A 27,249-nucleotide genomic window follows, 5' to 3' on the forward strand; every position below is an offset into this window, starting at 1 on the left:
TGCTTAATTTTAATATTTTCAGTTCATTTACAACAGTTTTATCAATAATATGTAACAAAAACTAAACTCCGATCTATCCCTGCATTTCACTTTCATTTTAACTTATTATTCGATGGAAATATTGTAGCTATAGCTCGTAAAGACTCTTAATCCCAGTGTATATTTTGAATTTATTATGAATCATCTACATTCTCTCTGTTACATATTAATATTGCAAAGGGTGGAAATTTCCTAAGAGCATTTTTTAATATTGCAGTGATGTACACCTTCAACTCTGTAGAAAAATGCCATTTATTTAGATTATAACCGTAGAAAGGTGAGCTATTTAATCTGCTATTTTGACGGGTGTCTTAGTATTTCTTTACTTTCATAGTATTAGAGGCTCCTTTGGGGGCTTTGAATTTTCAAAGCAGGTGTAACTCATGCGGGAAAGCGCCGTGCCGTTGGTTCATTCCTCACTGGTTGAGAGCTCGCTGTGTGCAGGCGTCCGTCAGGAGAGATGCAGCGGGAGGGCGGACGTTCCAGACAAAGTCACGATCGTACGTGCAAGTAGGGGAAACTCACACACTGAAGTGTTAATAAATAAATAAAACAGCCTCGGAGATCAACAGTTGTTCGGAAGGAAATAATTTGCAGAAAATAAATTTATATTTAGTGTATAGTGGTACTTTCAATTCTGGGAAACATATTCTAAGTGTTTCGGGTGCAATCCTGGCATAACTATGATTACTGTTCCGTTTCATTGTGCTTGCTATGCTACTTTGTGTCTGTTTCTAAATGTGTAGGTGACCATATTATGCAGATTGCTATATGAAGTGCCTTTCTGGGATAGTTTAAGTTTTTCAGATCAGCTGTGATCAACTGTTCATTTGGAATAGGAGTGGGAAAAGGGTATCATTTTCATCTTGTAGTGGTTGCGTATTGAGCTGGGCACCACATGGTCGGTGGTTCATAGCCACCAGCAGCTCCATGGAGAAAGATGGGCTTCTTCGTCTCATAAACACTTATACTCTTGGAAAACCCACGAGATGGTCACTGTCAGTCAGTACTGAGCTGATGGCAGTGGCTTTGGTGAGATAGTCACCTAATCTTGGAGCTCTTGTGTTTTGCAGGTGTCTGTGAATTGTGCATATGTTGTGTTTGTAAATGGGGATATTCACCTAATGGTTTCATAGTGTCATAGCGTCTTCCTTAAACTGACAAAATAACTTGATTAGCTTTAATGTAGTCAAATTAATATTACTCTAGGGAAGTCAGAAAATTCCTTGGGGTGGGGAATGTAATAGGGTTAAGCAGCATTAGATTGTTTTCCGCTAAATCCATCCATTACAACTCCTTGCATCACTAACACAAGGCAAATTAACTTGCATATTTAGTAATGACGCCAATGATAGGTTTATGTTTTATTTTAGTGTTGATTTTTAAAACGTTTTTATGAGCAGAACTTAGCATAAAGTCCCCTTGTTACCTGCATGCACAAAAGAGAAGATTTTATGTGAACTGATATGAGCTCAGTACAGTGACTAAGTCTCCGCTGTTAGGTTGGCAGATTCTATATATGAATCCCGTTCAAAGGGGGGAAAGTGTGGAACAGAATATTAACTTCTCCTGAACTCTACAATTTCTGGAGCCTTGGGACATAGGGATTTACTATTACTGTGACCAATTATTACTAGGGAAACTATTACTTTGAGATAATCCTTTTAACTTAAACTAAAAGTATCCCTTGACTTTATCTGAAAACCAAAAAATAGTGTAGCTTGACTAGTATAAACTATCTGCATTACTGATCTTTATAAACTTAAAAATTTTTATTTACATCAGCTATGTACATTTTCATTTTAGGTGCATATTTTATGCTCATAATTGGGCCTTGTGTACTTTTAAGAACTATATTTAGAAGATCAAATTGAGACTAGCAACTTGAAAGATTAGGTAGGAATCTGGGGGAGAAGTGAGTGTCTGCTTTGTTTTTTTTGATGAAGCAACAATTCAGCAATGGAGGATGTGAATGTGGCTCCACTCACAGAAAATCATCAATTTCACTGAAATTAACATGTAGAAATTATTGAATGGGTTTACTTTCTACTATGTACATTCTTAACAACATCAAAATAATAAAAATCCAAAACCTTAATGAAATACTACTTCATATCCACTCGAATCAAACAAAACTCACTGCCATCAAGTTGATGTTACTCATAACGACCCTGTGAGATAGAACAGAACTGCCCCTGTGGGTATAGAGACTGCAAGTGATTACTGGAATCAAAAGCCCCACCTTTCTTTAATGTACAGCTGGTGGTTTCAAACTGCAGACCTTGGGAATCTCAGCCCAGTGAATAACCACTATGTTACCCACTAGTTTAGCGGTTATCAGAAAAATGAACAAGTGTTAGAGATAATATGGATAAATTTGAACCCTCATGAACGTGAAATGTAAATTGTTTTAACCCTGTGGATAAGAACTTGGTGGTTGTTATTGGTTGTTATTGAGTTAGTTCCAACCCATAGTAACTCTATGCACTAAAGAAGGAAACACTTCCAGGTGCTGCACCATCCTCACAATTATTCTGTGCTTGAGGCCATTGTTCTAGCCACCATGACAGTCCACCTCATTGATGACCTTCCTCTTTTGTGCTACCTCTCCATGCTAGCAAGCAGGATGTCTTTCTCCAGGGACTGTTCTCTCTGAATAGCAAGTCCAGAGTATGTACTATGAACTTTCCCCATCCTTGCCTCTAAGGAGCACTCGGGCCTTACATATTCCAAGTCAGATTGGTTAGTCCTAATAGAGAACCATAATACTTTCAATATTTTTCTCTAGCTCCACAATTTGACCCAACACTATAACTCCCAGTTGTATACCTAAAAGTCAGTGGCTCAAAGAGATTTGCACACCAATACCATTGCTGCATTATTCACAGTAGCCAAAATCTAAAAATAACTCAAGGGTCCGTAACTTATAATGGAATCTCATTCAGTCATACAATATTACGTTTTGATACTGTGATAGGTAGGTGTATTGTGCCAAGGGGTGGTCTGTGGTAGTTACATAATTTGGTGTCAATTTGAGGATTAAGAGTGAAGGGGTGGAGTATAGTTTGTCAATCATTATATAACCAATGAGGTCTCGGTCTGGGCATGGCCTTCTCCTGAGGATTCTGGGAACTCTTGTATTCCTCCTTGGAGGCAGAAGACACACATACTCTCTGCTTCCTCCCTTGGAGGCTCTCTCTTGACTAACTCCATGAGAGATATCCCTGAGGAGAAGCCACATGGACCTACCCTGATGCAGCCAGTGCCCTGAAATGGAGGAACTATGTAGAGACAGACTCCTGCCATCACTGAGATGCTTACAATGTCACTGGTTCCACAAGCCTTCACACCCAATGGCCTGTGATCTTCCTGCATTTGACGCCATTGCATGCGTTTCATGAGTCTGAAGAGGACTTTATAGATTGATAGTGGACATATGGGCTAATATCTGACTTACGGATAACAATAACAATATACCTGTACAAAGGAAACTACAGAACATTCCCCAAAGACCCAAAACGAATCTACACATATAATCCATGTTCATGGATGAGAAGTCTCATTCTTGTGAAAATGTCAAGTCTACCTAAAACCATTTGACAAATTCAATGCAACCCCAATACAAATTCTTGCATCACTTTTTAAAGAAATGGAAAAGTAAAAAAATGGATAGGGAAGAAGCCCGGGACAGACAAAAATTTCCTTAAAAGGAAGAACAAAAGTAGGTTGTCTTGTACCGCCTGACCTCAAAACCAGCAATACGGCCACAGTTGTCAAAACAGCCTGTTACTGGTATAATTATAGCTCCATGGACCAAATGGATCAGGAGGATGGACAACCCAGAAATAAAAACATCTGCATACAGACAACTGGTTTGTTGACAAAGGCTCCATAAGCATTCAATGGGAAGCAGATGCTCTCTTCAATAAATGCTGCTGGGGAAACTGGATGTCCACCTGCAGAAGAATGAAACAAGATCTCTATCTCACCCCAGGCACAAAACCAAACTCAACGTGGATCAAAGCGCTACATGTAAGCCCAAAGCTATCCGGATCATCAAGGAGAAAATTGCGACAAATCTAAGTGCCCTGGTGCAGGGAATAAACTGGTTATTATAGATAACAAAAGAAACACACTCTGCGGAAGACGAAATTGATGAGGAGAGCCTATTAAAAACAAAATGCCTGTGTTCATCTGCGATAGTTTATGGTGCCAGCCTGGCCCATAAACACAAATAGGATTAATTGAAAGGCGGAGGGATAAATGGCTCGGTGAGCCTCGCCTTGCTTGCACTGTGCCTCAATTTAAAGGGGTACACTCCCTGTGGACTGTGTCGCTGTAAGTTGAGGTCCCTTTAAGCCCACACGATTGGAATGTTCATCTCTGGAGCTGGGGACCGACAGTTGGTGACAGTTGGGGACCTGCCTTGCTGTTTGCTGCCTGGAGATATATAGCCCAGCTCTCTCTACTGAAGGGGACTGGCAACTGGCAGCTCTCAAGCCTTAAAGGACTGCTAGTGTCTCACTGCTTTCTAATTTAACAGTTAACTTCTTGTATTATCTATCTGTATATAATTTAACGGTTCATTTCTTGTATTATATATCTATCTTTATAAATATATTTATATATAATTACTAGCAATCTGGTCTTGTCTCTCTAGAGAACCCTGTCCAACACAGCATCAAAACACTTCATTAAAAGAATAAAAGGAGAGCCCATATATGGGGAAAAGATATTTAGTAATTACATAATGGACAAAGCACTAGTAACTACAATCTACATATATTACAAATCTACAACAAGAAAAAAATAACCCTCTGAGAAGGTCAGTAAAGGACCTTAGTAGGCGATTCACAAAGGATGACACTCGGATGGCAATAAACACATGAGGACATGCTCCTGTTCCCTAGCCATCACGAAATGCAAGTCAGAACAACCAGGAGATACCATCTAATATCCGTAACTGAAGCCCAGTTTAAAAACATTGAGAACATCAACTGTAGTGAGATTAAAACTCATATCTGCTTCTGTGGGGTTGTAAAAACCTACAATCACCGTGGACGTCCGTATGGTCATTCCCAAAATGACAGTTGAAATATCATGACCCCGCAATATCATTATTGGGCATACACTCAAAAAAAAAAAAAAAGAAACAGACCAGGAACAGACATTTGCTCCACCATGTTTATTGCAGCCCAGTTCATACTAGCAAGAAGCTGGAAACTGCCTAAATTCCTATCAGTAGAACACTGGATAAAAAAAATGTGGTATATATGCACAATGGGATGCTATGCATCCCTAAAAAAAACGATGAAACTATGAAACACCTCAAGGTGTGGAAAGGTCTCGAAGATATTATGCGGAGTGAAATTAGTCAGCCACAAAAGGACAAATACTGTCTGAGTCCTCTGGTGTAGGAGCAAGCAGCAGAATGGGCATAAGCTAAGGCCTGAAGGGCATCCAGCCTGCTGGCCAGGGAGACCAGACAGCCTGCTAGAAAACCTGACTGACCCCAATGAACCATCCATTATTTGCTCTAGGTTTGCTTTGAATCCAGAAAAAAATCAGGGCTGAAGAGGAATTCAAATCAAGACTATTTTAAGTATAAGACTAAAAATATATTTTTGAACTTAAAAAAATCTAGGTATTGGTATCATTGTACAATATGATAAATGTGTTTAATGTACTGAATTGTACACTTGAACTGGTTTAATTAGCAATATGTTATATTGCTAATATATATAGCAATATGTTATATGTACTTGTATAGGTATATCTAGCATATATATCCAAGCCATAATAAAATTAGCTCAGAACAACAACAGTCGATAAGTTATTGTGACTTCACCTTGAGCTTCAGTTCAGATGTGCTTATAATGTCAGTGTTTGCACTTAGTCCCATATTGGGTTCACAATATAATTTTTAGGTGTAAGTTCTGTTTTTGTTTTTTTTATGGATTACAACAATTTGTTCTTAGGAGTTGCTAGGAACTGACATCCACTTGATGGCATCTTCTAACAATTTTTAGTTAGAAATATTTTAGTGAGTATAAGAAAACACTGCACAAATTCATGTTGTGTATATGTATTTGAGCATCAGCTATTGCAAATTTACTCAACTGGGAGCATATTCTCTTATAAACTTAGTCAGAGTTGTCTTTTGTGGAGTTGTCTTTTGCATGCAGCGGTTGTTGAATACCTATTGAGTTTCTCACAGCCTTGCATTATACGCTAGTTGTCTAAAGAGAGCAAGACATAATTCTTGCTTTCCAGAGGTTTATAGATGTATGAGTGAAGGACAGACAGCATATCTCATTGCACAGAGCGCTGTGGTGGCGAGATTCAGGGGCTGCTGAAGGTGTAGCTGGTAAAGTACCTATTTCATCGGCTAGCGGTAATCACGGAAGACTTCATGGGTGAGGCTTAGAACCTGGAGCTTAAAAGAGAAAATTGGAGGTAGCTCACAGCAGGGAGAAAGGGCTTCAGGGAGAGGAAATTCGATACACTGAGGTACGTTCATGAGAAAGTATTGTGCAAAAGAACTGTGTGTACTTAAATGCAACCCATGCTTCGTGTGCAAAGAGGGTGTGCACGAGAGTCAGAGGTGTGAGACCTTTCCACCACAAATCTTATATTTATTTTAACAGCCCTCAAATATTTTTTCTTTCTATGCTGTTGGGATTATAGTATCCACATTTCTAAGCACGGCGGTAACACCAGCAGACCCGTGTCTTCAATTGCACTGTCCTAATTGTAGAGGCACAGAAATGGGGCAGGACATGTGACAAAACCTAGTGAGGGATGGAGTGCACGAAACAGTAGCACGTGGATAGAAAGAGGAGAAGAATTATGAGGGAGCCTGATGAAGAGCTTACATGACATAGTGCTTCCTTTATCTGGAGGTCTGGCTTGTGAGCTGCTGCAGAGACAATATCACATAGTAAGAAGAACAAGAGGAAGAAAATGTTGGGTGTTGGGTTAGGTGTGAAATGATGGAGTGACATTTTATTATTTTCAAATGTATGTGTATAAGTTTTTTAGTGGTGTATGTGCATTTACATACATACATATATATATAGTGGGTTGGTGTTGTCTCATGTATGTAAAGGAGAACTTTATATAAAGACGTAATTATGAATCAATAAAACATCCCAGCCCAGTCTAGATCAAGTTCATAAGTCTAATAGTAGCCCATATGTCTGATACCAGTCTATAAATTCCTCTTCCGACTCCATGCAACACATGCAATATTGTCGAGGCCTGTGGGTGGCAAGTCTTGTGGATCCAGTGATGGTGGACACATCTCCAGGGCTCTGGCTACCATCAGCATGGCTCTATGTGGCCTGTCAACAGAAAGGTATAGCAGAGAGTGTGTGTGTCCAGCTTCCAGAGAGGAAGAGAGGCTGTCTCAACTCCTTATTTACTAAGTTAACATGAAATTATGTGACTACCACAGGTGTAATTCTGGATATGAAAATCTGGCCCCAAACCTATGTGTGATAGTTAAAGGTAAGGAGGTTGGCTGGACCTTCCTAGAATACTTTGTAGATGAAGGAAGAGAAAACAAATGAAGGATGGATCCTGAATAAACTGTTAATTCTAGATGAACAGACTGATAGAAAATCAGGAGAGTAGTAAAGGAGGAAGGTGAAAGAGAAAGAGAGAGATGAGATCATTATGTTATGAAAACCATGAAATTGAAAGAATTTTAACAAAAACAATTGCTAGTTTTAGATATAGCAGGCTGTTCTTATAGGAAAAGCTTCAAAAACATAGCTTGCCACTCTGTCGCTCCTGATGAAGCCGATTCCACTCGAGTTGGAATTGGGTAACAGAAGTAATTGCCCTTCGGAAAAGCAGTGTCCATAGAGTTTCCAAGTCTGCAAATCTTTGCAGAAAGAGGGCGTCTTGAAGGGAGACAAGCAAGTGAAACCATCAGAATAATACATGCAGGAAACTCAGCCACAATTTTAAAGCAAAGAGACCCAAGCGTGGCCACCGGAGGGTTTTAATCCTCGTGCCTTCCTCACCATCACGCCTATTCCTACCAATCGCTGTTGCTACTTGCAGTGGCCGCTTGATGACGCCATAGCACCTGTGACTCAGTACTCCAGCTGGAGTAAAGTGTGGATGTGGAGGAATTGCTATAAGCATGTGCAGGCGGGAGGTGGGAGACATCTCAGGGAAGCTTCTCTGTGACAGTAAAGTCCGAGACAAGGCTGTATTCTGCGGGACGATGGGAAGATAGACATTTGAGGTGGAGGATCTAGGTCCTGTAGTGGAATGAAATGATAAGGGGGTTGCTAACAGCCCAGGGTGGAATATTGGTTTGTCAGGTTTATGAATGACTAAAGTTAGAGCACAATATTGTCTACACTCTTCATGCATGCTTACATCACCTCTTTTGGATAATGATTTATTCGTCATTCCCACACAAAGATTTCTTCTCTGTTTTTAAATAGCAAAGTGGAGTTTGATTTTAAACAGCATTTTTTTTTCCTTCTTTGTCGGAAAACAAAGGTTTGGGATGCAAATATATCTACCGAAAGGATGGTGACCCTTTGCACCTAAAGGAACTTTTGGAGAGTTTCAAAAAGAATGCTAGAAGCATTAAACTGAGGGCCGGAAAACATCAGCTGGAGGATGTGACAGGCGTGTTGAAAAGCTTCCTCTTGGACATTGACGATGCCCTTCTCACCAAGGAGCTCTATCCATACTGGATCTCTGCTTTAGGTAACACATGCAATGTACCTTTCCATCTAATCCACCCAGGGTTTTCTTCGTTCTTTTTGATAATCTGAATATGTAACTGAAAGGAACCGTGTGCATAACTGCTTAGAGCATAACATGTGCAAATGTTAACGTTCTTTGAATGCTGTAATTATAATGATTCAATAGTGTTTTATATACTTAATTTTTAGTAAGTTTCTTAGTACTTACTTTGTTTTAAATTTGGAAGTGTATCCAAATCCACATATGCCTTTAATAGCGCATTAAAGATAAAATGAAGAGTTTAATAAAAGAATTAGTTTTGTGAGATTTCTCTACATGACCCTTTTGCTTGTCTTCTATGAGTAACTGTGCTTCTTTAGTATTGATAACATCTGCTTTCATTTTTGCTGCCATTATTTAGCCCAGATACAGCCTAATGAAGTAGAGGAGTTTTGCTGTCATATAATAGAACCAATTAAAGATATGACCTTAGAAATGTAGTTTATCACTCTTTGAGGCAAGCTTATTGCTGTAAAATACATTTTTATATCCATTAATACAAAATAACTCCTTTTATTGAAATATTGCAATACAGACTTTTAAATATGAATATTGCCATTAATCCCATCTTTCTCATAAAGTTGTTTTTATTTTTACATCTGTTTTATAATCTTTGTCCCACGTGTGAGTAATTTGTATCTAAAGCTTCTTTATTTTTAATTAATATGCCATTAACATTTCCTGAGCTTATACAGGTCTCAGAAAATATAATGTTTCATCATAATGTCTTAATTTAAAAAAATTTATTATTCAGTTATACTAGGATTCATTACTCAGTTTTCAACTTATACATCTAATTCATTTCAGGAAAGTTTGTAAAATTACCTTTAAATTAGACAATTTGATATTCCTATGTTGAAAAATACTGTCATTTTATACATAAAATATCTGCTTAAAGTTAATTAATAGAACATTGCAAGGAATTAATAAGGAAATCATGTCACAAATTATCCACAGCTTAAAAATAATCTCAGAAATAACTCTAGTTAGGGTTAATAAGAAGAGGGTTGTATTGCTATTAAAATATAGCTTGTATTATTTATTTACTTAATTCTATCTTTTATTTTGACATTATTTTTCAAATTTATTGACAAAGAAGTTTTATTTTTTGTCTGTTCTCCACGAAAATATATTTGGCAAGTTGCAGACATGTGTCTGAAAGAAATGTGTTCACATTTCACCTAAATATGAATTCGTTGAGAGTTTAGTTGGACAGTTCTTTGAATCCTGAACCAAATAACCTCCTCCTCCACTTCCCATAATATAAATTAATTTTAGCTCACCCCAACCTGCCAGAAGTGTTTCATGTTTGATCTGACATGCATATACTGGAACTCTGGATGACCTCTTAGAAGAACTCTCTAGAGTACTATAGACTCAGGGCCTAAAATTCCTTGGCTGTAGCATAACAATATTAATCTGATAGGTAAACTGGTCTTCTAAGAACCATTAAATTGGCTGGAGCTTGCAACAGGAGGCTGGATTATTGTCAGGACTGGGAAGAGTTACACGCATTGAGATCAATGATTTGGCGGCCAGTCTTGAGCCAGGCCACCTTTGCTGGGTGCTTTGCTTATGGAGCACTGCAGCTGCCCTGCCAAGAGCTCCTGCTCCGACTCTTCCTGGGCAGGCAGTTAAGATGCCAGCTGGGCTGCCACCGGTGGTTCCCCCATTCTAATACACACACTGGGCTTATATTCAGGTCCATGCTGGTCTCATTCCCTCAACCACAATCAGAAAGAAGTGACTGAATGTGCTGCTTTGTTCTTTTAGGATAAAGATAGGTAAAAATATGTTATAGTAACTGAGATTGTAGGGACTCTTGGGTCCTAAAAACATGCTTTAATATTGGATGCATTAATTACCCTTGGGATTGGGAACTTGTTTGGATTACTTCTTGTTAGTGTTAATTGCCACCAAGTCCTATCAGACTCATGGAGGCCACGTATGTTCGCAGAGTAGAACTGCTCCGTAGGTTTTACAAAGCTGTGCCCTTTTGGAAGCAGATGCCAGGCCTTCCTTGCAAGTGACTTCGAAGCCAGGTGTCTTTGAACTGAGGTGTCTTTGAACTGCCTGTATTTACTGCTATTGAGTTGATGTCACCTCCTAGCTAATGTAAGAGCAGCCTTGAGACTATTTACTCTTTTTATTCCCCCCAGAGACTATAACTCTTTATGGGAGTAATGGAAAGCCCCATCTTTCTCCCATTTTGCTGCTGGTGCTTGTGAACTACTGACCTTGTGGATTATAGCCCAATGCGGAATCACTATACTACCAGAGCTACCTTGAATTGGCAGCCTTTCATTAAAGAGTTCAATGCTTAACCATTTGTGCCACCTAGGGACGCCTTGGACATTAGAGATGCTAAATAATTCTTAATTCCTTTTCAGGATAGCCTAGTAATACAATATCACTGTCCTTCCTTGTTTATTGAAAATCATTGACTGTGCTTTTAATCCAATACAACCCTGCTTACTTTTTACACATCTCATGTGCAAGCTACAAAAGAGATTGCGGTTACAGTTTGGAATTGGAATGTACTTGAAAATGTGTCAGGGAATTTCTAACATCACCAGGGATCCTAGTACCCCTTACAAGTGCCCGTGTTCTTTTAAAGAATCATTAATGTGCTGCTGGCGTTCTGGGAATAAAACAGCTAGGGTTATGCGGCGCCTGTTAAATCCTATTTCCAAATGAAAAGTAGTATTTCCAAGTGTACTTGAAAATTGAGAGAAAATATATCAATGTAGTCCACAGCGGTTCTCAACCTGTGGTTACAACCCCTTTGGGGGTCAGAGAATCCTTTCACAGGGGTCATCCGATTCATAACAGTAGCAAAATGACAGTGATGAAGTAGCAACAAAAATAATTTTCTGGCTGGGGGTCACCATAGCATGAGGAACTGGATGAAAGGGTCGAAGCATTAGGAAGGTTGAGAACCACTGAATTAGAGCAACCACAGATATTGATTTGAAGTATGATCTTTTATTTTCCGTGGGAACTCATAGATTAGGTCAGGTCACCACCACCCTCCATCCACTAGAGTCTGACACCTTAGGGGAATCCTGTCTCCAGTTCCTGCAGATAGTTGACTTCTGAGAATTCAGAGAGTGGAAGTAACTACTTCTTGTCCATCTCTCTGTGAACCAATCAGCTTCTCAACTCACTGCCATTGAGTAATCTGACTCATAGTGACCCTACAGAACAGGCACAACTGCCTCTATGACTGTCTGAGACTAAATTTTTGTTTCTGTATTGTTTTTAAATCATTTTATTGGGGACTTGTACACCTCTTATCATAATCCATACATACTTCCATTGTGTCAAGCACTTTTGTACATTTGTTTCCCTCATCATTCTTAAAACATTTGCTTTCTACTTGAGCCTTGATATCAGCTCCTCACTTTTCCCCTCTCTCCCCACTCCCCCTTCCCCCATGAACCCTTGATAATTTATAAATGATTGTTATTTTGTCATATCTTACACCATCCGAAGTCCCTTCACCCACTTCTATGCTGTCCATCTCCCAGGGAGGAGATTATACTTAGATCCTTGCAATCGGTTGCCCCTTTCTCCCCTCACCTTCCCTCCATCCTCCCAGTATCACCACTCTCACCACTGGTCAGGAGGGGTTCATCAGTCCTGGATTCCCTGTGTTTCCAGTTCCTATCTGGACCAGTGTACATCCTCCAAAATCAGTGACAGGGAGGGTGTAGGACGTCCAGCAGGGCTGGATCAAGGGCAATGTAACCAAGAGGAATTCCTGAAACCCAAATGAAGGCTGAATATGACAGTGGGACAAGGGGAAAGTACAAAGAAATAGAGGAGACTAAATTCTTATGGGAGTAAAAAGCCTCGTCTTTCTCCCTCAGAGCAGCGGGTGGTTTCAAACTGTTGCCCTCACAAAACTGGGACGGATTCTTTAACCAAGTTCTATGTCCTACAGTGTCAGATGGTTCATTCTTTTAAGGCTGGAGCATAATCACTAGGGCCTGCACACAGCTTCTCTATTTATCCCTTTATCTTTCCGTAGAGTTCATGCAGTCAGACTGATAACAGCCCAGCACATAGATCTTGGACACATAGATACAGGCAGTCCTAGATCTGACATAGTTCATAACTCTTAAGAAGAGTTTTATGATTTCATAAGAAAAGAAGAATCAGAAATGCCATTTTTTTCCACATGCAAATAATGAAACCTTTCCCTAGCAGCAGTTAAAATACTTCTAACATGTAATCCAAAATTTGAGAAATTAATTGAATGTGTTCCAGCTAAGTGAAATTCAACAGTTTTGAAAGTGTTTTGTCTATATAAATTATAACAATACCTGGCCTACAGCCATGGATTTCAGCCTTCAGTATGAATTGCAACTCAATGTTAAGAAAATCATAATAGCACCCAACTGAACCAGTAAGTGACATTGCGATAAACAAATGAAGGATGGAAGCGCTCGAGGATTTCCTCTTGCTGGATCCCAATCAATGCCCGTGGAATCAGCAGCCAAGAGATCAAACGATGCCTTCCATTGGGCAAAACAATTGACTAGGACTTCATTAAGGGCTTGGAAAGCAAGGCGGTTACTTTGAGGATTAAGGCACACCTAACCCAAGCCGCTGTATTTTCATTTGCCTTGTATTCTTGTGAAAGTTAGATATTTGTTGAATTAGTAAGGCCCAAGAAGAACGGAAGGGTTTGAATGATGGTGCTGATAAAGAATGTTGAAAGCACTATGGACTCCCAAAAGAACAAACAAATCAGTCATAAAAGAACTACAGCAAGTATGCGCTTGAAAGGAAAGGACGGGGAGACTTCGCCTTACGTGAATTGGAGATGTTGTCAGGAGAGACCAGTGTCTGGAGAAGGACATCATGCTTGGCAAAATGGTGATGCCGCCCAAAAGAGGAAAGCTTCGACAAGACTGGTCCGCACAGTGGCTGCATGGATGAGCTTGAACATAAGACCCCTGGCACGATGTCACAGGCCCAGGCAGTGCTCCTTCCACTGTGCATAGGGTCGCTGTGACTGGGAACTGACTGCAGGACACCTAACAACAATGTGCAGATTACACCTACAGTGACCACTGACCTTCTGAAAAGTTTTGAAAAACAAAGATGTTACTTTGAGGGCTCAGACACCCCTGACTGAAACCATGGTATTTTCAATCACTTCGTATGCATGTGAAAGTTGGACATTGAATAAGAAAAATTGAACTATGTTGTTATAAGATTATTGAAGGCAGCATGAACTACCAGAATAACAAACAGATTTGTCTTAGAGGAAGTACAGCCAGAATGCCCCTTAGAGGGAAAGATGGCAAGACTTCATCTCATGTATTTTGGGCATGTAATCGGGAAAGACCGGTCCCTGGAGAGGACAGCAGGCTTGGTAAGGTGGAGGGACAGCCAAAGAGTGGAGGCCCTTGGTAAGATGGACTGACCCATTGACTGCGACAAAGTGATCACACATGGGGACAATTATGGGGACAGTGTGGGACTGGGGTTGTGCTTGCTTCTTTGTCCATAGAGTCTCTGTGCGTCGGAACCGGCTCAAGGCACCTACCAATAGAGCCATGGATTTTTATGTACCTTGTGCTTTTCTGTGCCCCAAATTGTTTCTGAAAATGTCATGATCTTTTAATTCCATGTTTCCACGTGCTTTGTGAAGTCCTTTCATATAGTCCTTTACTAACAAACTAGTGTGTGAAGAGTTTTCTGCCAACTCTGATTTTTCACCAAGAGAATGATGACTATTGTTATAAGATAGTGTTCAGAGACATATTGATACTGTATATTATTTGTAAGTCTGTCACGGTAGGCCTAAATTGTTGGATATTTTTCCCTTCCAGATACTCAAGATGATAAAGAAAGAATTAAAAAGTATGGAGCATTTATACACAGTCTTCCCATGGTCAACCGAGCAACACTGGCAGCTATAATTGAACACCTGTACAGGTGGGTGGATACTTGACCTTTGTAGGCACTTCAGTTAGGGCAGTGGGGAATTTCTTAAATGAATCAGAGACAGTCGAGTAGAGTGCCCTCAATGCAGCTAGTGCAGAGACAAGAATTCAAAATCTCATTTGAGAGGGGAGTTGGGGTGATGGGAGCAGAGGGGCTGACTCTTGCTCCTAGAATCTCATTCTGGGCACATTTTTTTCTTTTGGATGGTAGCTACTTTATAAACTCTCACTTGTGTATTTTTGCTTTATATTTCACCCAACCTTAATGGAAGTCCATTATTGGATTAAAAAAAAAGATATAAAGTGACGCATTGTCTGTGCCAGGGCATGAAGTACCCTGAATTTGGAAGGAAGGACAAACAAAAGCACCAAACCCCATGTCATTCTGATTCACAATGACCCTCTACAGGGTTTCCAAGACTGTAAATGTGTATGGGACCAGGCAACCCTGTCTTTCTCCCAAGGAGCCTCTGGTGAATTTGAACTTCATATCTTGCAGTTAGCAGCCCAAAGGACATGTACGTTGGACCCAGAAAATAGAACGCCAAATGGATGAAGGATGTTACTTGGGAGCTAGGATGCTAGATTGCCCCACAGGAAACTGTGAAAGGCTTTGTGGGCCAGAGTGTTGTTTGCATTGTCTCCCGTTAAGTGATGAAAGAGTCACTGATCAAATATGGAGGCTATCTCCTATTGCTGGGAAGTAGGGAAATAGAGGCAGACAGACTAGAGAACCGTTTTTTGTTTTTTTTTTAACTTTGGAGGCAGAGGGAGAAGAGAAGGAATTGGCTGTAAAACAAGGAATGCCAACCTCTGGAGTAAGAGAACTCAGAAAAAAAATGAACTGTCATTTAGATAGCTACTGGGACTAAGGATAAGAGAGAGATGAGCAGAGCTGAAAGAGGAATGGTCAGGAAGAAGTCTCCAGGACACGAATGGTCAATAGTGTTGAAAGTTACATGAGTTCAAGTTGATTTCGCATTTAATTCATTTCCTAATGATCCATGACTGACATTATTTAAATCCACTAAATATTAACTGTTCACGTATAGTGCTGTTTAGCTGCAGCTAGGGGCTGCAGAGGCAGGCATTGTGGATGCATACTGCAATAGTGCTATGAAGTCCGTTACTGGGAAGTACAGAGTAAGGAAGTGCTTGGCCATCTTCTAAATCTAATCAGGCTTGCTTCACTAACTCCGCTGCATAATTTGGCACTATCTTACACTTTATAGTATCATATATAGCGCTGTCATGTTTCTTCACTTTGTCGGGTACTAGGTACGGAATCTATGTTTTTTTTGTTTGTTTTTTAATGGACCTCTCGTGGTCTTGCTATCTTTTCATCCTTCGGTGGAATTTGGTCTCCTTTACTTTGTATTTAAAATTCTCCAAATGTACTTCAACAGGCATGCAAGCAGCTGCTGTATTTCAGTGAGTGACCAATAGGAATTAACACAGATGTTCATATGTATCACACTTCACCTGTAGTACATTTTTATTTACACACTGTGGGTTATGTGTTCAAAACTGCCAGCCCCGCCACAGGAGAGATGCCAAGCTTCCTCCTCCTGTATGGATTTACTATGATGGAAACCCGCAAGGGCGGCTGTGCCCTATCCTGATGGATCACTCTGTGGCAGAATTGACTGGGTAGCTGAGAGTTGGTTTTGGTTTTTCCCCCCTTGGAACAACCCCTGTAATTTGTTTTTACATTTAACTTGTGACCGCTTTACATGCTCACTGTAAGACCTGCTGGCATAGACACAGAGACGTCTCGCTCCGCCTGCAGGGATTCCTGCCCAGCGATCTTAAGTCTCAGAGAAACAACTTCATTATTTGAAAGAACCATGTTTCTGTAGATGCAGAAAAGGTGTGGTGGATTTGTTTTAATCAAGGGTTGCTTTTTGAGAGTATTCTGTTGTGAGTAACCAAGCAAGCGCACGCTGCCAAGTACTTGTTCTCAGCTGATAACGAATTGCTGAAAACTGAGCCCAGCCCTGACCCTGGAATTTGGAACTCGACTACCTTGTGGTTCCTACTGGGCTTTTCTTGCCTGTTTCCTACGCAGGCCCTGTCCCATTTTATCCTTTTCATCTGCACTTCAGTTCCAGCCAGCTTTCATCCTTCTTCAAACACACCTTTATATTTTAGCCACAAGTGGTCCTATTTTCTGGAATTCGCTGAATGAGACCAATCTATCCTCTACATCATTAATCAAGTACTGCTTTGTAACTTGTGCTGATCACTTCCATAACGTAGTCTTTGTGTGATTAACTAGTCTGGAAACTACTTGGAATAAAGAACCATGCAGACAATTTTTATCATTTTAGTTTTTAATCACCATTATACCTTTTCTATCTGAGGCCTCCAATATGTGTTTTTCTAAATGATAACTGAGTGATAATGCTTTATAGTTTTATGAAATTTTCAAATAGAAATAAGTTATAACTGGCTGTGTATTTTTTTCTAACAGGGTACAGAAATGCTCAGAAATCAATCACATGAACGCTCATAATTTGGCGATGGTCTTTTCTTCTTGTTTATTTCAAACTAAGGGACAAACTAGTGAAGAAGTGAATGTTATTGAAGACCTAATAAATAATTACGTTGAAATATTTGAGGTAAATGTCTGTACCTGCTCTTGTTAAAACAGTTTGATACAAACAAATATATGTATTTTAGGATGTTTTTATTCTGGTCTTTATGAGTATTTAAAGAAAAGACACAGTGATAGTTTCCTTGATTTAAAAGATATCTAGCCTTCTAAGCTATAGCAATTAATTTAATTCAGTCTTTTAAGTTTTCTTACCATCTGGTGGCTTCTGGACAGAATTGTTCTGTGTTTAGAACATTTGTATTTTTGTTTCTGTCTTTTGTTTACTCTCTCCTAGGGATGTGTATGCATTAAATGTGTCTATTAAGTGTGAGGTTACAAATTGCTAAATAAAAACCAGGATGTTAAACTCATCAACCGACAATTACTTCGTTATTTCTCATTGGTTGAGACAGAGGAAACTTCTGAAGTACTATTATTAACCAGCTTTTGCCATGACATCCCTGTTTTACTTGTTTGACTTTTCTATTTTCTTGAAGTTAAAGTTTTCATATATTATCAGAGAACTGCTAGGATAAGAAAGATTTATTGGTTCAAAGAAGGAAGTAGAAATGGAGGAAATGAGCACAGCCTTTGAAATGGGGGGGGGGGGTCCGAGTCAAAGAGAAGAGGCCTAGTGGTGCGGTGGTTAAAGCACTTGGCACGCAACTGAAGGGCTTCCAGTGCAGACACATGAACTTCTCCCGGGCGGGGGCAGGGCAGGGGGGAATGTGGCAGTCTGCTCTGCATGGAGCTTACCCGTGGAAACCCTATGGGGCATTCTACTTGCTCCTGTTGGGTCGCTGTGAATCAGGGTTGACTCATAAAATCAGGTTTAGTTGGAGTGTGAGGGGCAGGAGGATAAGGGATCCATGGTGCAGGTCCATCGCCTCACTAGCTTCAGCACCTGGGTTTTGTCATTGCTCTTTTCTGAGCATTCCATTAAATGGTGTTCTAAAAAGCTACTTGTCTTTCTAATTTATGGACATGCCAAATGAAATCAAGTGGGTTTATGCAAAGCAGTGCTTCCCCAAGTGGGTAATGCATTAGTGGTGGTGATGGTGTTAGGTGCCATCCAGTAAGTTCCGACCCATAGCGACCCAGTGCACAAGAGAATGAGACATGCCCAGTCCTGCGCCCTCCTCCCATCTGTTCTTATGCCTGTGTCCATTGTTGCGGCCACTTTGTCGATCCAGCCCACTGAGGGCCTTTTCGCTCCTTCACTTTATCCTGGATTGTGGGCTATGGTAAAGTTTTTAATTGCTAAGGGAGGCATTGAGTAATTTTTTTGCGTCTCAAAAGAGGGCAGTGGGCTAAATAAATTTCGGAAACTATGATTTAAAGGCTAACTCTGCAAAGATTTCATATATTATTATTACAAGAGCACAAGAATTGTTGGCAAAGGGAAAGAAACGGTGTGAATGCGAGAGCAGCTTGCACATGTTCAGTTGCACAGTAGCGAGCACCAGCAGTGTTGGAGGCCCTCTCTCCGCTCGCTCTTTTCTCTGTCTCGCGTGGCCCTGCTTTTCACACAGTGACTTCTGTGGTAGCCATGTCTCTGATGCTGCGAAACGCCAGGAGGAAGGAAAATGGAATCATGTGTGGCTTTACCTGCTCTCTTTATTTGATTGTACTCCCCTATTAATAGAAACTCAATTGTCGTCTGCATAGCCCAGCTAAGCCCAACTTTAACAGATGAGTGGAAGCACAATATGCACTTAATGAATGTTTCCATTTAAGAAACGAATTTTGTATCAAAACTCTATAAACTTTATGAAACCAGTCATTTGCCTTTTCACCTATGACTCCTTACCAATCAGACTTCCACATCAGTCAGCATCCAGGATTCTTATGATGCGAAAAATGATGTGAACTTTATTAAGACTCTATCTTGCTTAATCTCTAGCCTTTCATATGTTGGTCCAGGCAGATTAACATGGCCATTCTCATCTATTGTTAGCTGGTTGGTATTTGAATTTCCGAAGGGTCACCTGGGGATGAGTACTGAAGCCCCTTGTGATCTACTGCATTGGAATCTCTAAATTATGTCTCACACAGGTTAAAGAGGACCAAGTCAAGCAAATGGACAGAGAGAACAGCTTCATTACCACGTGGAAAGACACACAAGTGAGTAGGACCGTCGGATCTCAAAAGAACGCACACAAATGACTACCGTCCTGTGGAAGTACAGACATTCGCTATGTTCATGTTTCAGTTCTTCTAGACGCAAAGTAAAAAGTCATGGGGAAGAACGAAAGAAAAACTAGATAATGTTTTCTGAAATTCTGTAGCGTACCACATACATGCAAACTGCTAAAGCAAATTATACAATTTTCCAAATGTGGAGAGAAAAATTATCTTCATCTTTTGATGTTTTTCTTTAAAAACCAAATATATATATATATATATATATATATATATATATATATATATATATATATATATATATATATATATATATATAATCCCACTATTCAAATGGCAGTGGGTTTTAAAGGAAGCATCTAAAGCCAAATAAATTTTAGATTAAATTGAAAATTCAGATTCCTTGGGTCTTAATGATTCTTTATATTGTGGCATAGAAAATGTTCATTGTTACATAGTATATGCTTTTGCCTATATATAATTGTATTCACTAATGGTGTTCATTTGAATGCTTCTAACGTGGTCTTTACACTATGCTAATTTCAGTCTTAGATAAGCTTGTCTGCATCTTGTCTTGCTCTCCTCGGTCACGTTATTCTGGATTTAGTGTTGTGTTGCTCTGCACTGCTCTAGGCGACCTTTCCTTGTTGAGCAATAGTCACTGGAACTTCTTCCGGTTGATCATTAATCATCTTCTAACTGGGCATTGTTGTAGGTTTTTCCTGCCAGTATAAATGAAAGATGTGGTTCAAATGTTATCAAATAACATCTCAGAAATTGAGGAATATTCTACCTTTTTGCTTATGCTCTAAATTTTCCTCAGCCCTGTAATGTCCATTATTAATCAGAAGAGACATCAGCTATTAGTCTATCTGAAGAAGGCTAGATAGAGGAAGCTATCATTTTTTAATTCCTTGATTCCTGAGTATGTATTCTGTGAAATTAATTGCCAAAGGAAGTTACCTCTCATGTGGACCCAGATTAATTAATGTAGCTTCCAGATCAGTTGTCTTAACTTCAAAATGTCTCACTTTGGGGAAATAAAAGAATCTATGTGCCTACCAGGTAATTTGGGGGGAAATTATATATATTGCTTTTAGATATATGTCAATGTCCTTCTGTATTGTTACATTTGATAGACCTATTAGGAAGAATTGAGTCTTGAAAGACTTCTAATTCAATATATTTACGTAAAAATAACAAGAAATTATCTGTAAGACATAGTAGTTGGGAGAGAAAAGTAAAGAGTATTGAGAAATCTGTTCTTTTGCTTGAGTTTTTCCATGATCCATTCAACACTTTCCTCTAGAGTATTTTCTGAGTCTCTGTCTTACCTTTGAATTTCTTAGCTATTCTCTCTTTGGCTTCAGCCTGTGAGTTTTTCCTTCTAATTTTGAAAATATATCTTTCCTTGAGAAATGTTTATATAAACACAGTGAAAAGCTTTAAAAAGAAACATCCGACTTTATCTTTTCTTCCCTAGAACTTTCTGTGAAGCATCTAAAATAAGGGAAAACTGGAAGTGAGCTTTTCTAAGCCTCCAGTACCAGAATAATTCAGGAGGCTTCTTCAAATTACGTCCTTAAATGTTTCCCCTCACAGATTTACTCATGGCATTTTATTCAGAGCCAAATTAAACTTTACAATCATAGTTTCTCCATTAGGACCATTAAAAAAAAAAAAGAAAACTGAAAACCCAAACCAACAAGACTGTGCTGGAGATTATTTATAAATGGATATACACCTTTAAGTGTTTATGGAAAAAGAACTCAAAAGAGTTCTCATACATCTAAATGATTCTTTATTAACCTTCTCCTCATTACCCTATCTAAATAAGATTTTATATGAGTCTACCTTTAACTTATATCTTCTTAATTCAGTATATCTTTTACAATAAAGACCCTTAGTGCGTAATGCTTTGTCAAAGATTATTAGAGTAGAAAGTACATCCTTTTTTTCTGCCTTAATTCATCACTTGCTAAAATTTACTTTCTATACTTAAAATGTAAATACAGGTCTGAATTAATTTAACCAAAGATTACCAATTTTTAGACATATGATGTGTTAAAAATCTTAGGAGAGCGTAATTTCCTTTTTACTACCTGGTCTGATGCCTGCACTAGAGTGGAAAGCAGAGTTCCGTTGGCTCCGTTTCTCTCCTGTTTTGTTTATCCGGTTAACATTGGTCCGATTCCTCCCAGCACTTCTGTTGTTGTGGTCAGCGTGTTTCAATTGTAACTTGGTTCGTTATTATGGTAAGACTGTGAGGGCATTCTGGGGCACTAAGAGCTGAGTAAAGCTAAAACCTCCTCTTGTGGGTATTACTGATTGTATCAGTTTGTAGATTCTTTGTCCTTAATCCACTCCATCAGAAAAGTGGGGATCATCATGCTGGTTAATTGTGGAAATTGAACTCATTTTATCATTATTACAAAATACTTAGAAATAGAACTAGGATTTTGTAGCCTTTTTAAATGTCGTATGTGTATCTTACAACATATTTACATATGCTGCCTTCTCATTGATCTTTTTCGTAGGTGTCTCAGGCTGGGGATTTGTTAATCGAAGTGTATGTTGAAAGGAAACAACCTGACTGCAGTATTATCATCCGGGTGAGTCTGGAAACTGTGTGTACAAAGTACTGTTGAATCACAACTTTTAAAATTAATTCATACATTTGAAATTCCACATGTTCAAACATGTTCCAGTTCCTATCATGACTATGACAAGATGGGTTTTTCAGGGTAGGGACCTGTGGAATTCTACGACTTGCTCAGTTGGAAAGAGAATATCTTATCTACTCGAGCTGATGGTTAGAGTTTTCCTTCGATAGCACCTAAAATGAGGCTCAGCTACTAGTTCCACTCTTCGCAGCTGTTCAGTAGCATGTAGCTGCCTGGCTTCATGCTTTTCATCTGCGAAATGAAGAAAAAGTATAGTACTTAGACCATAGCATTGATGAGAGGACCCAGTAAGGTAAAACAGGTAAAAACACTTAGCGAATTTCTCCACGCATCAAAAAGGATCAATAAATAGTTATTAATTACAACTGATAGTGTTAATAAACGAGTCCAGTGCCCTAAATTGTAGCTGTCATTCCCTCAATTAACTTGAATAGTGGATAACACTTCTGCGTTGAGCATATTGGTCTTTTGTTCTGAATTTAAAATAGATCCTACTTGTATCACTATATTTATTAAGAAGTCTGTGGTAGGCATGGCAACAGTGATATTTCAGGGTCTTACAAAGTTAGACTACTATTTTTGTATGAGAAGTAGATTACCTACCATATAACAATAGCGAGTCAGCCCTAGCTCCTTGTTCTTTTTAAAGTCAACATTTGGTGCCTTTGAACTTTAGCTATGTTAAATATACTGTAATTGCAGTACATATATATTTAATGAGCTGGCTCTATGACTGCGTGGCATGGCCTAGCTTACTTAGAATATAGAGCTTAGACAACAGCAGTCATCGGATTTGACTTTAAGACGCAGTGGTCTCTCTCCCCTTTACCCCCCTAAAGTCAAAGGAGTTGCCAGGGAGATGATCTGACTCCTGGAAATCCAGGAGGCCGGAGTCGAATTGTCCCATTATACTGTGAGTAGATGATGTCCCAAATTTGTAAGCATGGAAACAGGTGGCAGAGATGGGGATGAGCACTCAAGCGTGGGTCTTGTAAACTCAAGCTTGAAGTTCATTGCATGGATCTGTGTTATCATTAGAAAAATGGTTTTCAGCCCATGCTCTGCAGAGCTCACGCTTCCAAGGAGAGGCTGGAATCTCCCCGAGGACAACGTATAGATTCCCTGACCTTTATTCCTGCATAACCAGGGAAACGCTCTACCTATTTTATATGTTTAGATTCTTAATAATATATGATTCTTACAAAGGGCTATACTTACAAATCTGAAGTGTATACAGAGGAACAAATGGCATCATTGAAAGGAACCATATAACATTTGTTCCTGCTTCATGTTATTTCCTTTCCCCAGATTTATGTATTATTTTCTGGTCTGTTTTAAGTTAATATTTCATTTGGGCTTTTCTGAGTAGACTATATTAGACTGTATGATGGTATAATTAACATATCTAAATAAACACCAAATTCCATGAGGACCCAAATGATAGGCTGTATGAGTGACCTGTTTGTGAGTTGTATGTGTGTAATTCCCTTATCAGAAGTAATGCATAGAAGAAATGGAAAAGGCCATATTCTAATGTTTTAAAATTTTTCCATAGGAGCATACTTTTACTGATATATAAACAAAGTTCAATATTCTCAACCTTAAAACAATTTCTAACTTTTTAACTTTATAATTGAATCCTAATAGAAGTGAGGCAGTTTCCTTTGGACTAGCATGCACTTAAAATTGTCAAACATGGGGAGAAAAAATTCCAAAAGTCCCCAAAAAAGGTGAAATGCTTATACACTGGCCTGAGATTTGGAAGCTCTTGACAAACTGTCCCCCAGACTGGCAATGCCAATTCTGTCCTATGGCCCGAAGTCCTGGCCCCAGATTTTGTGCGTTACCATCTGCCACTGGCATGACACGCACATCTCAGACCACTGCCACCCTGGGGCCTTTGGGCATGGTGGGACTGTGATTAACTGCATAATTTAGAGCCCAGACAGAGTACCAAGCCATTCTGGGTGCTTTATATAGAACTCAGTGTAGTTTCGCTGCTAGAGGATTATTGGACTCCCTTTCTTTAACTGACTAGGAGCCATCTTCCCTCCTGAGTATTGTGATTGCTCACTCAGTGAGAGAAAAGCATTCTTCCTGATAACATCAGTATTGTAATATCTCCTTGCACTTACATTAAAATGTACTACATTTCGTAGAGAAGATGTAAGATGCTATTGTCCCTTTGTTCACAGAGGAGCTATTTAAGCATGCTAGAGAGAAACTTGAGGTAACCAGATATAATGTATGGATTGGCACCGTGGCTGTAGCCAAGGCGTCAAGCGTAGTCCCCACTGTGAGGACGGCATCGACCTGGCGTCCGTGTCTTCTGCTAGCACTGGGGTCACTAGGATTCAGAATCCATGTGAGGGCACCTAACAACAATGTAGAGTGTGGAGAAGCCTTCTTGGTTTTCTGACATATTTTCTAAGGGTCTTTTGCTTTTCTTGTAGATATCACCTGTAATGGAAGCAGAAGAATTGACTAATGATATATTAGCAATAAAGAATATCATACCTATAAAAGGTGATGTCTGGGCCACATTTGAAGTCACTGAAAATGAGGAGCTCGGTAAGTGAATTTCATGCTAGGGTTCTTATTCTATTTTTTTGGAGTTCATTACTAACGTGTTTTACTAAAGATTAGCATCTCGTTATATATTCCCCACCCCTTCAGTATTTGTCTGGAAGTTGTGTGAATAACCTCCTGTGGTTGCCTTCCTATGATTTTGCCCATTGGAATGATTAGATTATAGACTTTATTAAAAATAGGGTGCAAAGCATTAGATGTCTAAGTTGCTGCCTCACGAACTTCGGTTTTAAGAATGAGCAATTATATTTGTAACAGTATCCTCACCATCACCACCACAATGTGCCTTATTCTCAAACTCCATTTACTTCATAAGACCAAAGATAGGAAATTCAACTTGAAATAGTTATTATTTTATGAAACAGTTTTGTTTAAGACTCACAATCTTTTTTTTTTAAAAAGCACAAAAACGTTATCATCTATCTCCAAGGGATCAGACATTTTGTCATCCTTCATCGCAAGAACACCAAAGGCTAAAGAAAACTTGTAAATGACCTTGCCTACCCTAATAGTCAAGTTCCCAATGAGCTTCACCTTTTAAAACACCCTTTGTTGGAAACACCTCAAGGAAAAGACAATAATAGTAACAATAATACAATGCAGACCGTTTGTGCTATGACCACCTGTCTCCCTGAGACCTACTTACGGTCTCGGGATCCTTTCAGGGATAGCTGTCAAATTGCCAAATATCAAATACTGCCAGCTGATGATAGAAATTAAAATTCAATATTGAAATGCTCTATGGTGTAGTATTAAGAGTTATGCAATCAGTGTTATAATTAAATGGACTTATCAAGTACATTAATTGTTCACTATCCATGCTTCCATTCCTTTGTTTCTGTTTATTGTACACAGTTCTCTTAATGTTTGGTTTGCATTAGAATGGTGTTTCTCCATTTACACTGCCAATGTTGAGAGACTGTGGAGCTTTTGTGTCTGTTTGCACAGTTTCCCGTGGAGCCTGTCCGTTCATGCAACTGTGCTGGCAGATGACTCCCATGACCTCTATCTGCCTCATCCAATGGGATTGCTGTTCCTTTAGTGGTGATTTTTGTTAATGATCTTTCTCTTTCTCTTTGACAGTCATTGCTGTGTTTTCAGGGTGGCCTTGGTGCTTCTCCTAACATCATGCTACATTTTTGGGGCCACATTTACAGTGCTTTTACTTCTGCCCCTAAATTTTGACTTTGCCCTGGTCTCATCTCGTTTCTTTGCTTTTTTCACTTCACACGCTCTTGACTGTGACCTTGCAATTCTCATTTCGCAACTAACAGGTGGAAAATACTCTTTTATTATTCTTGTTTCTTGCTGTTGAGTTAGCCCCAAGCCCATGGAGACCCCAAATATGACAGGAACAAACTCGTGATCCATAAGGTGTTCTTGACTGGTTTATAGTGAATTGTCACACCTTACTTCATAGTCTGTTTTAGTGTCAATGTTTCACTGAAGCGTGATTAGTTTCATAGTGACATACAAGCCTCCACTTACAGAAAGTGACAGTTGTACTTCAGGGCTATTAACTAGGATAAGGCTTAGTATCCTTCATAGAAAAGAGCCATCACTGTCCCCAAATGAATTGTGACCTTTGCTGACTTTGGCTCAACAAACATTGGTTGCAGAGTGGGTTGTGCATTGGGCTACTAACTGAGATGTCAGCAGTTCAAATCCACCAGCAGCTCCACTGGAGGGAATTCTACCTACCCAGAGAGGGCATATATGATGTTTGAAGATAACAATCATAAAGTTCATCTTGGAAAATTCAGGGGGTACCCACTTTGAAAACAACCGATGAGCTCTGTAATGAAATAAATATCTTATAACATTCTTTTTATTTTTCTGAAACAGTCTGTGATATTCATGTTTTAATTTAATGTTATTGTTAAGGGCCATGAAGTCGGTTCCAGACCACAGCCACTCTACATACCACACAATGAAACACTCTCTGGGCCTGGGCCATGCTCACAAATTGCTTTACTATCTGAGCCCGTCTTGGCAGCCCCGGTGTCGATCCTTCTTGTAGGCCTTCTTCGTTTCCGATGCCCCATTCCTTTACCCAAAATGATGTCTTTCCCCAGGGACTGGTCTGTCTTAATAATGTGTGACACAGCCTCATCCTCATCCTCACAATACCCTGATAAGATAATAAGGAAAATATGCCCTGCAGCCTAAATATTCAAAGATAATGACAGTAGCTTCCCGCACGTGTGAACGTAGTCATCGTGGATACTCCTCTGGAGCTGTCACATGATATGTGTGTGTCCTATTTACAACTCACTAGGCATTAGTACCATTGCCATCAGTGGTGAGAGGCTTTTCTTCAACAGTGAATGCCTCTTAGAGAACTTCTGATGAAAACAGTGCACTGATGTTTTGTTTGTTTGTGTATATAGTCAACACATTCATGGGAATAATAAGTGCACAACCAAACCTTGAAACATTTTGAGAAGGTAAAGCTGAAGAGATTCCA

The 27,249-nt window shown here is 39.4% G+C and overlaps 1 protein-coding gene across 2 annotated transcripts in view; it reads left to right on the forward strand.

The window, feature by feature from the left end:
• ARAP2 (ArfGAP with RhoGAP domain, ankyrin repeat and PH domain 2) overlaps positions 1-27,249 on the forward strand; it is a 270,205-nt gene that overhangs the window by 202,706 nt on the left and 40,250 nt on the right. For both annotated transcript variants that reach the window (XM_075544450.1, XM_075544452.1), the window contains exons 21-26: positions 8,560-8,772; positions 14,658-14,763; positions 17,245-17,392; positions 19,423-19,491; positions 22,047-22,121; positions 24,647-24,764. In XM_075544450.1, the coding sequence (XP_075400565.1) occupies positions 8,560-8,772; positions 14,658-14,763; positions 17,245-17,392; positions 19,423-19,491; positions 22,047-22,121; positions 24,647-24,764 (729 nt within the window). The remainder of the gene's footprint in view (positions 1-8,559; positions 8,773-14,657; positions 14,764-17,244; positions 17,393-19,422; positions 19,492-22,046; positions 22,122-24,646; positions 24,765-27,249) is intronic.

The sequence above is a fragment of the Tenrec ecaudatus genome, chromosome 3 (assembly GCF_050624435.1).
Source record: "Tenrec ecaudatus isolate mTenEca1 chromosome 3, mTenEca1.hap1, whole genome shotgun sequence".
Taxonomy (NCBI): Eukaryota; Metazoa; Chordata; class Mammalia; order Afrosoricida; family Tenrecidae; genus Tenrec; species Tenrec ecaudatus.